Source organism: Peromyscus leucopus, chromosome 8b (assembly GCF_004664715.2).
Source record: "Peromyscus leucopus breed LL Stock chromosome 8b, UCI_PerLeu_2.1, whole genome shotgun sequence".
Taxonomy (NCBI): domain Eukaryota; kingdom Metazoa; phylum Chordata; class Mammalia; order Rodentia; family Cricetidae; genus Peromyscus; species Peromyscus leucopus.
Genome location: NC_051086.1, coordinates 33937002 through 33951715, shown reverse-complemented (window position 1 = coordinate 33951715; position 14714 = coordinate 33937002). Strand labels below are relative to the sequence as shown.

General features: G+C 44.5%; 1 protein-coding gene across 1 annotated transcript; it reads left to right on the top strand.

Annotated features, from left to right (window-relative positions):
• Positions 1-4579: 4579 nt before the first annotated feature.
• Znf879 (zinc finger protein 879) lies at positions 4580-14619 on the top strand. The gene is made up of 4 exons (XM_037200886.1): positions 4580-5651; positions 7557-7683; positions 8130-8225; positions 11128-14619. Exons 1-4 carry the CDS (start codon positions 5619-5621, stop codon positions 12558-12560), a joined length of 1689 nt encoding a protein of 562 aa, XP_037056781.1. The 5' UTR covers positions 4580-5618; the 3' UTR covers positions 12561-14619.
• Positions 14620-14714: the final 95 nt, after the last annotated feature.

The following is a 14714-nucleotide window of genomic DNA, read 5'->3' as shown; positions in this document are numbered from 1 at the left end:
GATGCCACCATTCTGTGAATTCTCTTACCACGCCAAGTGGTTCACTCTCTCCTGGGGTGGAAGCCAGCTTAGTGGGGGTAGGCCAGAGTGGGTGACACCCAAAAAGACTGTCCAAGCAGAGTGTGTGTGTGTGTGTGTGTGTGTGTGTACATGTGCATTCGTACTTGTATGTGTTCGAGCACATGTGCACCAACTACTTCACACATTTAACAGCCAGGTGGTCTTTCTTATAGAAGTGACCTAAGACCATACATTTGAGGGTGCAATGAATGCGAGGTGTTAAAGCTTCTGATCTCTGAAGTAGGAGTGCTGTGAATTGCTCACCTTCTCGCTTTCAGAGAACACGTAGGCAGGAGAGTCAGTGCATCCATCCATCCATCACTGTCTTCAGCACAAGAATGCTGAAAAGCATGGCATCTGCATCTGTGCAACTGATCAAGGGTGTATGAAGCACGATCCTAATTAGTCTTCTCAATAAAAACCAAGAACCAAATATCAGGGTAATAACCTGAAAGATCAGAGAAGCAGAGCAGTAGCCACTAGAGACTTCTTACCTCTACGAATCCTCAGGCAGAAAGGGGGCGAGATCCTGTCTCCACCTGCCTTACATTCCTGTCTCCACCTCCCAATTGTGCTGAGATTAAAGGCATGAGCCTCCCAAGTGCTGGGACCAAAGGTGTGTGCCACCACTGCCTTACAAGATGGCACAGACTGGGGGCCAAATGGCAGAAATCTGTTTTCTTACAGTCCTGGAGGCTATGAGCCTGAAACTAGGGTGGCACATGGGCCGGGTCCTGTGAGAGCTGCCCCAGGCTTGTAGATGATGGCCTTCTTGTGGCCCATTGTCGTGTACATGTGCGGACATCTCTCACTTCCTCTTCTCACAGGCCAAGAACTCCATCAGATCAGAGCTGAGATACTGAGTCTTGGTGGTCAGCTTGAGCTGCTGGACAGATCCTTAGAAGATCCCTGAAGCACACAGCTGGTGTGCCTATGAGAGCGCTTCCAGAAGGACGGCCCTGTGTGATGGTAGCTCAGTCCAAAGACATGGCCTTGAATGTGGGCAGAACCAACAGAGAGAAAGCCAGCAGGCAAGCACAAGCTTCACTTTTCTCAGCAAGTGTGTCTATGGCCACTGCAGCCATCGGCACCGGGTCCCGGCACTTGTCACCTTCAGTTTTCCCAGGGTCACTTTCCTGTGTGCATGAAGCCAAAGTTCACCTTCTCCATTTGCTTTTTCCCAATGGCCAATGGTGTTGGGCATCTTTGATGTGCATTTGCCTATTTGTATAGCTCCTTTAGAGAGATGGCTATTCAAATCTGTTGGCCCTTTTTAAAGTGTGGGTATCTGTCTTCTGGTTGAGCTGTAAGTCTTGGACTTGTTGGACATATGACTTGCAAAGGTTTTTATTCCAGTCTGTGGCTGGTCTGTTTACTTTCTTCAAAATGCACAAAATTTTAATTTTGTTGAGATCCGATTTACATTTTTTTTTATTGTTTGTATTTTGGTATCACATCTAAGATCTCACAAGAAATTCCAAGGTCATGAAGATTTATACCTGTCCTGGCTAGTTTTCTTCTTCTTCTTCTTCTTCTTCTTCTTCTTCTTCTTCTTCTTCTTCTTCTTCTTCTTCTTCTTCTTCTAATCAACTTGACACAAGTTCCTAGTCCTCTGGGAAGAAGGAAACTCAATTAAGAAAATGTCCCCACCAGATTGGCCTGTGGGGCATTTTCTTAATTAATGTTTGATATGGGAGGGCCCAGTCCACTATGGGAGGTATCACCCCCAGGCGGGTGGTCCTGGGGTCTACAAGAAAGCAGTTTGAGCTACTACAAGGATCCAGGCAGGAAGTCAGTTCCTCCATGGCCTCTGTATCAGTTTCTGCCTGAAGTTCCTGCTCTGATGTCTCTCGTTGATGGAGTGTGATCTGAGAGTTAGAAGCGGAAGTCAGCCTTTCCTCCTCTAGTTGCTTTTGGTCACAGTGTTTGATCACAGCAATAGAAACCCTAACAAGATACCGCCTATGTTTTAGTTTTTAGTGCTTTATAATTTTAGCTCTAATGTTTAGATCTTTGATCCATGTTGAGGGAATTCTTGAGTATAATATGAAGTTGGTCCAACTTCAACCATGTGCATGTGGCTATCCAGTTGCATACACAGGAAGCATCCATGGTGGATAACTTGTAGGCCAAAACCTGAATGAAGAGTACAGTAAAACAATGCTCACGTCTGGCAGGTAGAAAGAACAGCAGCTGGAGAACAGGTGAAAACAAATGTCACAATAACAACAACAACAATATCAAGAAATAAGAACAGGTGTTCTTGCTGAAAATTCATGTGTGAAACTCCAGAAGAAACACACCTTCAAATATGAGGGGGATAAAACTAAAACAAACCACTAAGCCACAAGCAGATCTGGAAGCAGGACATTAATGCAAAACAAGATCTTGATTAAAAAAAAAAAAAAATCTAGCAGGCTGGAGCTCTAGTTCAGTGATAGAGTGCCTGCCTAACATGCACAAGGCCTTGGGTTCCTCAGCACAGCAGGAAAAAAATGAAAAGGGCCACAGCATTTTTCAAGAGAACAGGGCAGACACAGTGAGCTGAGGCAAGAGGAGGCAAAGGGACACCAAGCACAGTTCTCCTTTCTCGGGTTGTACTGATGTCTGTCTGTGCCAGCTCACCCGTGGAGGTCCTCTTGTTGTGGAATATTATTTTAAGATGTGTTACACTTGTTTAGGCTGTAGAACATTTGCTTTAATGATGCAAAGGTGTGTTGCACTCATCTGTGCTGCATTTGTTTAACTCTGTGAAGCAGTGTTACTTTGACGGTCTGAAGCACCTGATTGGTCTAATAAAGAGCTGAACGGCCAATAACAAGGCAGGAGAAAGGATAGGCGGGGCTGGCAGGCAGAGAAAATAAAAGAGGATTTGAAATCTGGGGAAGCAAGAGAGATCAAGGAGTGGGAAGAAGGAGCTAGCCACCCAGTCACCCGGTCACCCAGTCACCCAGCGAGTAAGAGTAAAAGATTACAGAAGTGAGAAAAGGAAAAAGCCCCAAGGCAAAAGATAGATGGGGTAATTTAAGAAAAGCTGGCTAGAAATAAGCCAAACTAAGGCCAGGCATTTATAAGTAATAAGTCTCCATGTGTGGTTTATTTGAGAGCTGGGTGGCCTCCAAAGAGTAAAAACAACCAACAACACCCTCTCACTCAGAGTAGAAAATATTCCTGTGAAGCCTTCTATGGAACACCAAACTAACCCATAATACTCAACTGTGTTACAAAGGAATTTCTCTGTTCACAAAATATCACACATTGGAGATGACAACACACATCATGAAATTAATACATAGGTAGAATAAAAAAAATTAAAAAACATTCAGGTCAAACTAAGAAGCAGAGAGACAGAAAGACCAGCCAAACATTTACAAATTGACAGAGACAAACCTGTCACAGCCAGTCTTGTTTGTCCCAGAGATGTGCTTAATGGATTAACGATTTAGGAAATGTATTTCTGTAATTCACTACATTAACAGATTAAAGGCAAAACATGATTATCTAAATGGATGCAGAAAAAGCATTTGGTCCTATCTACTGTTCATTCATGATTTATAAGTTTAGCCATCTGGGGATCTTCTTTAGCTTGACAAAACTATCTACTAAAAGCCTACAGAAAGTCCTGCACCCAGCATGGAGCCAAAATAATCCTTATGCTAAAGTGGTATGTTTTAGCGTGTATGTTGAATGCTTTGTTGGTGGGTTCTGGGTAGTTCCACTCCTTCTGGCATACTTCGACGGGAATAGAAGTAAGGCAGAGTCTTACGGTGTTTGCTGACTTTCGAACCTTTGCGGTCTTCTGGTGATGAAATCCTTCCACCTTGGTTCAGCAGAAGTTCTTCATGTTGATTCCTGGGAAACTAATACAGCCTTTAGCTGACTTGCTTCCTTCCAGGGGCTGTTCTTACGGGTCTCGTGCTGTGGACTTCTTGAAGGACCGACTCTTCGTGTTAATTGATATCTAGAGAACATACTTTATATCTAATTGCAATTGAAATGTCATTCGTTACAGTGGACAAAGACAGCATCAAAGTTTTGTAAAAAGAGCTAAAAATTTCCAACTCAAATAATGAATAAATTTTAGTTCTACTTTTTTGCTTTCCCTGAAAATCTGGGCTGCCAGTGGCAGTAATAGCTAATATAGCAGTTTATTTGCTTAATATTTGCTTCAAGTATGAGCCAGCAATGAAACATTGTATATATTGTTCCCTTTGTAGGCTACAAAAAGCATCATTTTCTATTAAAAAATGATTTTTTTTTCCTCTCGCCATCTGAAACTAAGCAGCCAGGGCCTTATTCTTGTACATTTTTAATGCACATTCATTTTGCCCTTTTCAGTAGTATTACCATTGTAGTTACGAATAAAGAGTGAATAAAAGCCTGGGAGGTGGAGGCTGACCTTCAGCCTTTAGGCGCCTGTCTCCCACTGCGGCACAGTAAGGGTGTCACGGTGCCTTCTGGGAAATGTAGTCCGTTTTGGAAACCAGGTGGCTGGCGCGCACGCGCAGTTGAGCCCAGTACGGTTCCCTCGCTGGATGTTGGGCTTACTAGGCTTGCAGGCAGAGCGGGCGTAGCTGGGAGCCCGCGGGGTGGAGCTGCGAGCCAGGCGGGAGCACGCAAAGGCCTCGGTGGCAGGTGCAGGCCATTGGCCCTGACTCCAGGTCGCTCCGGATCCGCGCCGGACTAGCGGTCTAGGAAGCAGCGGCTTCAGGTTTGCGCATCAGGGCGGCCTTGAGCACAGCGCCTGCAGGCTTACCATCCCCGAGCTGAAACTTTGTTTCTGTCAGTCTTCGGTGTTGGACAGTGTCTTAGAGTGATTCCCACAGTCTGTATTCTTTGTTGGTGAAGTTCTGTTCCTTTGCTCTAACGTTTTGCTGTTGGAAAGAGTGGAAGGATGCTGAGCATGGACCCTAGGACTTGTTAATACCAAGCGCTCTTACATGAGCTGCACCTCCAGCCCATTTTTTCCAAAATTTAAATTCAATTCTCGCTAGTGATGCTGTTCTTGAGCGTGTGTGGTGTGGGGGGGGGGGAGGCTTCTTGTTAATTTAAGAGACTTTGGTAATTTTTCTGACCAGAGGCAAACGCCCACGAGGATGAGAGGACTAATTTCTAGTCTTCTGAAAAGGGTATGCATTCTGCCATCACTTCTTTCACTTGCAATGTCCAAGTGCAGATGGGTGGAATATTTATGCCTTCTCTTACCTTCATGAGTTGCACACCATGGCACCTTCTACCTTGCTGAAGAACTCAATAGCTTGGTTCAGTTGTCTTTATTCATAATCTCTAGTGAAAAGGTCACAGGCCCAATAACAAGGTGTGCTTCTTGCCTTCTTCTGGCTTTGGTGGCCATAACAAGGTGTGCTTTTGGCTTGCTTCTGGCTTTGGTGGTCATGCCCAGGTTCCATCTAGCTTGGGGAGGCTGGGCTGTGCAGATGCCCAGCAGGTGGTTTCTAACCTGATCTGGCCCAGGGAGAACTGGAGAGCAGTCAGAATGAGTGAATCTCACAGCCTCTTCCTCCAGGTGTCTTCTCGGGAGGAGCAACAGAGGGAGAAAAATGGCCAAGAGGTTGCTGCCAGCCCACGTTCAGGTGAGTAAAGGCCACTTCTTTTTTGAGCTGCCTTCAGGCTGACAGAAAAGGCAAATCTATTTCATTCTTTCTTGAACTCTCTGGGCTTCAGAACCCAAGGAGGAACAGAAGCTGCTGAAAGGTGAGACTATAACTCCTAAAGGGAGGTTCTTCCTGTCTCCATTAATCAGTTACATAGCCAATGACCAGGAGTTAACTGCCTTCCCTTACTTATTGAACAGACATTAGTCTGTCAGACTGTTATATAGTCCCCTGGTTCTTGCATTCTCTTGGAGAAGGTGTCAGCAAGACACACAGAGCCTCAGCAAGCAAGGCTTTATTAGAACAGGAACTTACTTGCACAGGCAGAGTAGTTGTCTGAGAGATGGAATCAGCTCATAGGGTGTCAGCTCCAGTTTTTAATATCTTTTCCACTTAACGCTCTTGACTGGTGGAAAGCCTATCACCCCTGCCTCCCCGGTATATGTTAACTTGAGGTCTTGTGACGAGGTTGTAGGACTGGTTTCATCCTCACTTGTCTCATCCATGCTCATCAGCTCCAGTATCCTTTGGCCATAAAGCTAAGCTTAAGCAATAGATCTTTTGTTCCCATACCAGCCCCTACCTTCATACTCATATTTAACCTCTGCCTGATGACGAGAAGTGGATCTGGGCTGCATCCAAAGGTACAGAAGGAAAAGGTTACATGGCATAAATGTAGAAGCAGAGCACAGAGACCCATAGGTTCAAGCTTTATTTAGACTTGTCCCCATGCAGAGTTCCTGATGATGCAAGCCATACTCCTTTGGTGCTTGATTGGCTGAGCCATTTGATTCTGCTCAAAGAAAGGCATGGGTACCAGTCTCTTAGGGGAAGCTTTTCTGAGTTGAGACTGGCAAGTGACTTAGCCAGTAAAAAGATTCACACACTCTCTGGGAAGATGGCTTAATTAGTAACATATTTGCTACACAAGTCTGAGGACGTTAGTTTGATGTAATGCATAGAACTCAAGTAAAAAAGCCAGGAGCAGTGGTATGCTGTTTGTCATCCGAGCCCTGGAGAGGCAGGTGGATCCCTGGGGTTCACTGGGGTTCACTGGCCTAGTGAGTCAACAAGGGCTAGGCCAGTGAGAGGCCCCGTCTCAAAAACAAGATGGATAGCATACTGAGGATTTGACACCTGAGGTTGACTTCTGGTTTCAACACACTTGGGTACATATACAGATACACACACACACACACACACACACACACACACACACACACAACACACACACATACTCATATACATCTGAAAAGGACAGAGATTCTGAAAGAAAAGGAGTAGCGGCCGGGGATGTTGTTTATGGATGAGCACTTGCCTAGCATGCTCGAGGCTCTGGGTTCGATTCCTAGTGCTGCCAAGAAACAGAAGTGGACTGCCTCTTCCTTCATTTCCAGGGAGCAAAGTCAAACCACTCATCTTTAAATTTACTTTTGCCCTTTCAGAGCAGGAAAGATGCTAAGCTGTGTGACCAACTTGGGGTTGTGGAGATGTGCCTCTGGCTTGGCAAAGAAAAAGTGAACTCCTAGCATTTCCACTCTAGAAGGACCACCGGTGTTATGCACAGATTCCCAGCCCTATAATTTTGTAGTGTATCAGAACTTGGAAACCACCACGCCATCTCCTTTCGAAGACTAATACATTTCTTAGTCTCGAGTTCTGTTCTGTCTTCCTGATCCTGTTTTGCGATGTCAGGTGTTTGTTCTCTTAGGGCACAGTGAGTCACTTACTGTAGGAACCTCCTGAATGCATGCTGGTTAATGAAGCTGTTGTCTGGAAATGCCTGCTTGGCTTGAAACACTCAAAACCCTCACAGAGTTGCTTCTCACTCCTGCTCTCTGTGGGCATCGTCTGGGATGAGCAGGAAGGGGTTTGCTCTTTCAGGAGCCTGTGACGTTCAGGGACGTGGCCGTGTTCTTCAGTCAGGAGGAGTGGTTGCATCTGGACTCTGCGCAGAGAAGCCTGTACCGGGAGGTGATGCTGGAGAACTACAGCAGCCTGGCCTCACTGGGTAAGGGGTTTATTTGGGGTGCATATTCTGCCATGGAAATGCATGATCTCTACCCTCTACCTGGGAGGATGTGTGAAGGGTTTGGCTAGGTTTGGCCTGTGGATGGGCTCAGACATGGCTGTATTTCCTCCTGGCTGTTCTGAGATGTCTGAATATGGCTGAGTTAAATAAAGGGCACCTTCTCTTGTGTTTTTCCTGTCTCCCCAAACCCAGCTCTGTTGTGGTGGGTCCCCTAAGCCATCCCACCAAAAGAAGCACCGAGCCAGAGCCCTGACTCACATCCTGAAGCTGTCTCTCAACATCCTCTAAAAGCCCAGCTTTAGGCTGCTTTCTAAACAAAACTTCTCTTCCTATGCACTGAGCCCTGACCTTGGGGTCTACTTGTCCTGGACCTCTATGCTAATATGGCCACTCATGTCTTCTTGTTCATGTATTCATGTACTCAGGTATTCTGTTTTCCAAGCCAAAGGTCATCTCTCAGTTAGAGCAAGCGGAAGACTTCCAGATGATGGGAAGTGGAATGCTTCGAGGTGTGTACTTAGGTAAGTGGCAGAGGGATCAGAACTTGAACTTGGCATTTCTTACCTGCCTGGGCACAATAAGAGGATTATGCTCAGAAGACACTGGCCAGGGACCTCCTTTGATGTGCCAGCACATGGAGATTGCTGGGAAGGACATGTCTCCCTTCTTTGTGTCTGGTCATCTTGTGCATCAGGTTTGGAGGGAGAGGTTAATTCCCCAAGCACAGATTGCACTTTGTCAAATGCATTTGTCATTCAATAGCATGTGCTACAGTGTGATGTGCAGTAAATGTCATCGGTGTCGACTGGGCTACCCTTCCCTTCTACTGCACTGATAACCTGTACTGCTTTATGGCTTGAACATAACTTCTATGACTGTAGTGCATCCCTCATCCCACCTTTCACTTCAGTGCATCAGTGATAACCTCAGAGTATCCAGACTGTGTTGGTGTCACATTAAGGAAAATAAATCAGAGCACTTCCCCTTGGAATAGTTCAACAAGAACAAGCCCAGATTTAAATTGTCTGCTTCTTTCTCCCCATGTCTTCCATCTCTCTATTGTATGAATCTAAATCTGTACCTTCCTGAATGCTGTCTTATGAGTCTGCCCCTGTGCCCGTGTGTGTCCCCAACAAAGGGCTTTTGCTCTGTATTTATTGAATGTCACAGGAATATGGAGAAAGAATGAGGGAAATTTTACAACAATCTTTAACAGAGTTTTACAAGGGATGAAACTTTTCTGACTCCAGCTGACCCAGATAACAAACAAATGCTATCAAGTAATATCTGAATGCTGCTTCCAACATTTATGGAGATACTCATTTTATAATGTTGCTTTTCAACATAGTTTTTGCTTTCCACAAGAGACTACCACATCATGCATACATACACACATGCATTGCTCTCTAGGTCGGGGTCATGGAATTAGATTACAATTCTCCATTAGTTTAGGTTCTAAAAGTTGGTTGCATGGGAAATCCAAGACAAGTAAGGATGGTTGTGACTTTGCTCTGATAAAGGCAAGTAAATAAACAGACTGAGTACATAGTATGAAGACAGTCTTGAATCTTAAGTGATCTCAAGGTGTGTTACTAATTCTGGCTGTGAGGTCCAACAAAAGTTCCAGACTTTTTGAATTTTCATAATAATGTATCACCATTACTGTCTTGGGCTTTTGCTTTGACTTTGTGACTCAGTGTCCATTGTTAAGGAAAAATAACAGAAGAATATGTACACATGCAAATACATGAGAGAAACTAGGTGTGCCAATATGGTGACAGTTACAGGATTTCAGCAGGTTTGTAGATGGTCATCAGACTGTTTACCACTGTGACAATTCGTGAGCCACGACAGCAGATCTTTGTCCCTGGTTTGACTCTGATTGCCACATCACAAGTGCCCACTTTCTGTTCTGCTTTGCATTTTGTCTTTGTTTCTGGCTCAGAGGATGATTCTCTTGAACCCTGCTGCTTACCCAGAATTCACTTCTCTCTGGCAGTAGCTGGGTATTCTGAGTTAGTTGCATCTTGGGTTGCCATTCATGACCTGTCTTCAGATTTTCCTTTGTTTTGATGAGGATATTTTCCATGAATAATTTTTTAGAGTTTATGTGTATAATATATGCATATGTCTAAGTTCTTTCTTCTTTCTTTTGGCAATAGGCTTTGGGGTAGAATTCTGGCATTAGATGTCTTGTTCCCTATCAGCAGTGTCCACACGTGGCTCCACTCTACTGTCTTTGAGCAATAAGTGCTGATAACAAGTCCCAGCCTGATTCTATTTCTCCTGTTTTCTGTACAGGTGACCTCTTTTATAATCAAGAAGATGAAAGCTCCTTTATAAAATATATTCATTTCTTTTGAATCACTGATTTCATTTCTTACAGTGTATCCTAAGTATCCTGGCTCTTACTTAGATTTTAGATTTTATTTACATTGATTTATTTGTATTGTGCAGGAGGGGTGGGGGATAAGCCACAGCTTGAGTGTGAAGCTCAGAGGACGGCTCTCAGGAATCAGTGCTCTCTCTCCTTCTGCTATTTGAGTCCCAGGGATGAACTCAAGTTGTCAGGCTTGGCAAGCATGCACCTTTCCCCATCCCGCCATCTTGGGCCCTAGACTTTTATCTTCAACTTCATCTTCTTATCACTCAGCTTAAAGTATCAGTGTAGTTATCCCCACTGCATAATGCTTTGCTTTTGTTTGTTCCTATACAGCTCTTATAAGGCCCTAGTTACTTCATTAGCAATGTGGTTACTTGGCTATTGAATGGAAGCCCGTGAGAACTGGCCCTGGCCTTGCTATTGCCTGTAGTTCCCAGAGACTTGGCCTTTGCGTTGTCTATTGAGAGAACACTCGTTACAGCATTGGCGTTCTGACAAGGGCCAGGGGGGCACTGTTGAGACTAAAACTGCTTCACAGAGCCCCTGAGGGCAGAGGCATCTCCTCTTCCCTTTCTCCTCTTCCCTCTCTCCTTCGCTCCCTCCTCTTCCTCTCTAAAGCTTTCTTTTGAGATTTACCTGAATATACTGGCACCCGATCTGGGTGATGAAACTGAAAAGTAACATACGCTCTGCTCACAAACACCTGATGATCCAGCCTTTGTTGCTGAACCAAGACTGGCACCCCCTCCTGCTGGAAGAGCTGCCATCTGATGGCCTCAGTGCCCACCCCACCCCCCCGCCACACACACACACACACACACACACACACACACACACACACACACACACACACACACGCACGCACGCACGCACAGTTCTTCAGACCCTTCCTTTCAGACATGTCTACCCTATTTCTTTTCCTTTGCCTTGTTCCTAACCTTTCCTGAGATTCTGAGTTTGGCTTTGTTAGCTGTGTTCATGGATTTCGTTATTTTCCTTTCTTCCCAGTGCAAGAGTCACTTACATTTTGTTTAATTTAGGATGGAAGAGCTTGTTTGAACCCATAGTTTCCAAAGGAGAAAATAAGGAAGTCTTGAAAAACCACAGAGTTGATGATTTTTTTGACTTCATATTGGGAAGAACATATGTAAATGAGGAACGGTTCGAGGACCAACAAGGCAAAAAGAAGAAGCTTTGCAGCGAAATGCTGCTTTCCATTAGAGAAGACTGTATACCAGAGAGGGGCTCTAAGGGTACTGACCTCCTGAGAAATCCTGGTATGAAGTCTCCATTTACTGGAAAACTTGGACTTGTCTCCAGAGGAAGAAAGCCCGGCTCACAGCAGTACTCAATTCTATTTAAACAACTAGGATTCAACACAATACGAAAGTGTTATAAATGTAACATCTGTGGAAAAGTCTTTCTCCACAGTTCTTCCCTGAGCAAGCATCAGAGGATCCATACTGGAGAGAAGCTCTACAAATGTAAGGAATGCCGGAAAGCCTTCAGCCAGAGCTCGTCCCTAACCCAGCACCTGAGAGTCCATACTGGAGAAAAGCCGTATATCTGTAGCGAATGTGGGAAGGCTTTCAGCTTCACTACCTCTCTCATTGGGCACCAGAGGATGCATACTGGAGAGAGACCCTATAAATGTAAGGAATGTGGCAAAACCTTCAAAGGCAGCTCATCCCTTAACAATCACCGGCGGATCCACACTGGAGAAAAGCCGTATAAGTGTAATGAGTGTGGGAGAGCCTTTAGTCAATGTTCATCTCTTATTCAGCATCATAGAATTCATACTGGGGAGAAACCATATGAATGTAGCCAGTGTGGGAAAGCCTTTACATCAATATCACGGCTAAGCAGACACCACCGTATTCATACTGGAGAGAAGCCTTTTCATTGTGATATGTGTGGCAAAGTGTTCAGTTACCACTCAGCCTTGATTATACATCAGAGAATTCACACTGGAGAGAAACCATATGCATGCAAGGAATGTGGGAAAGCCTTTAGCCAAAGCTCAGCACTCATCCAACATCAAAGAATCCACACTGGAGAAAAGCCATACAAGTGCGATGAGTGTGGGAAGGCCTTTTCCTGGATCTCACGACTTAATATCCATCACCGAATCCACACAGGCGAGAAACCTTATCATTGTAAGGAATGTGGAAAAGCTTTCAGTTCCCACTCAGCAGTCAACACTCACCGAAAAATCCACACTGGTGAGAAACCTTACAAATGCAATGACTGCGAAAAAGCCTTCAACCAAAGCTCAGCCCTTATTCAGCACCAGAGAATTCACACTGGAGAGAAACCATTTAACTGTAAAGTATGTGAGAAAGCCTTCAGACAGAGTTCATCGCTAATGACACATATGAGAATTCATACGGGAGAAAAGCCTTATACATGCAAAGCCTGTGGGAAATCTTTCAGTCAAAGTTCATCTCTTGCCAACCATCAGAAGACTCATTGAGAAAAACCATATAAGAAAAATGCATGTGATAAATCTGCCAAAAGACATTGATTCTGTACTGACTGTAACAGAATTCATCCTGGAGAGAAAGTGATGAGTAATAGTTGGGGGTGAGCATCAAGATAGACTTCAGCAAACATCAGGCATTTGTGATGCAGTATAAACTTGTGTTTGGAAAACTTATATAAAATATAAAATGTTTTCCACATGTTCTTAAGTTTTATTGACTATAGAGTTGACTCTAGGGCTAAAAGATTAATATTTCCTAGTGATTCAGACTTAACAGCCACCAGCTTTTGTAACATCACTGGGGACCTGGTGATTTAGGTAAAAGCTGAGCCCTGAATCAGCAGACTTCAGATGAGCCTAGGATCTATGTTGGACAAAGCCTTTCAGTGGTAATGCAGAGTAGCTAGATTAGGAAGAATGAGAAAAGAAATCTACATAGGTAACTTGTAGCTACCTCATGGTCACTAAAGTTTGCTTTTTAATACTCTGGAAACAAGTTCTTGTTTATTAGAACTTTTGGTTCATTTTTCTTTCCTCTAAGTCACTGACCCGAGAAGAAAACTCGCTCTGTAAGCTGTGCGGGTTATTGTCCCGTGCATTGTCTTCCCCCATTCACCACCTCTGATTCAGACCTAAAGGCACTTTAAGTCACAAAATGCATGGTGTCTCCACTTGGTTTTCTCAGAAAGTAATTGACTCTGCTGTATTAAATTGTGAAGTAAAGGCTCTTCAGACAAATGCTTTTGAAATTTAATTTACACATACATACACACACACAGTTAGTTAGAAAGGAGAAATTCTATCACGGTGTAGCCACAGAGAGCACAGCTCCTGGTCCCAGGCTATTCCTGCTTCCTTGTGCTCCCTGTAGCAATTGTGCACTGCTTCTCTAAACTCCTGGAGTCAGCTTCTTAACCCTGTGAGTTTTCCAGGGCGTTCTGAGTCATGTGAGCCTCCATTCTCCTGTTTCCATTCAAGTAAGTTCAAAGCATGTAACCCTAGCCCTCCTTCCATTCTGCCCCTTCTGCAGTGTTCCCGGTGTCTTGGAGTAATACAGATGTCTGATTATTTTCTTCCATTTATGGCTGAGCATTGAGTGGGCATGCCACAGCAGCAGTCCTTATTCTCAGTACCACGACCAATTGTGACACCACAGTAACTAACCCCCACTGGGGAGGGGTGTTTCCCAGGTTAGGAGAGTGTACGACTCTTGCAGAAGACCCTGGTTCTATTCCAGCACCTATTCTGCGTGATTCATAACTTCATGTAACTTCAGCTCCAGGGGATCCAAGGCTTCTGGCTTCCATGGGCATCTCTACTCACATGTGCACACACACATAAAGCTTTCCCCCTCCAACCAGTGTTAACAGCAGTGGTGATCTGTGTCCATAATCACAAATGTTTTTAAGGCATGTAATACCCATTACAAAAAATAAGAGCAGTAGCCTCCCACCGGGGACCAGGATCTCCCTAGCCACAGGTTTTGTCCTGGAAAATGAGTCTTCTCCTATGGAGCAAGCTGTAAGTGAAATGGCAGATACTGGCTGCACTCAATGGTTGTGCCACTGTTTTGCCAATGAGCTTATCTTTCCTGGCATCCTAAAGGAATCAGTACACCATGTCCATAGCCGAACAAAACTGTTGGCATCAACTCTCCCCCAGCAGCCTGCACAGTGCTTTTCAGCATTATGAAAGTGAGCTAGCATGGGGGGGATCTTCCAGCCAGATCCAAACTGATTTCTCCATGTCCTGCAACTAAAGGATGTGGTATCTCCGGCAACAGGGACTTCCACTTAGTCCTGGGATGCAAAAACAACCCCATAGAGACAATAAAGCTTGTAGGTTATGAGGTCATAGAGGCCTCTATGGCCAATAATTTTGAGAGAGGCAACACATTCCTGGAATTGGGATTTTTCACTCAAAAGCCTGTGGCTTCTGAGAGTGCCTCACTTCAGCCACTGGGGAGAAGGAGTATTTAGACACAACTGCTGGTTTTTTTGTTTTTGTTCTTCCAAATGATTTTCCAAATCAGAAAGATACTTGAGAGTGTTAATATTATGTCTTTTAAAAAAAAAAACAAAACAAAAACAAAAAACTGGAGGCTAGGGAAGGGCAGGCTCTCTAAAGATCCATGCCTATCTTTCC

Bases quoted from the DNA above. Each gene is read 5' to 3' on its own strand.
- Znf879 (XM_037200886.1), top strand. From the start codon at position 5,619: ATGGCCAAGAGGTTGCTGCCAGCCCACGTTCAG. The intron at 5,652-7,556 runs GTGAGTAAAGGC...TTGCTCTTTCAG, and splicing joins TGCTGCCAGCCCACGTTCAG to GAGCCTGTGACGTTCAGGGA. The intron at 7,684-8,129 runs GTAAGGGGTTTA...TCATGTACTCAG, and splicing joins CAGCAGCCTGGCCTCACTGG to GTATTCTGTTTTCCAAGCCA.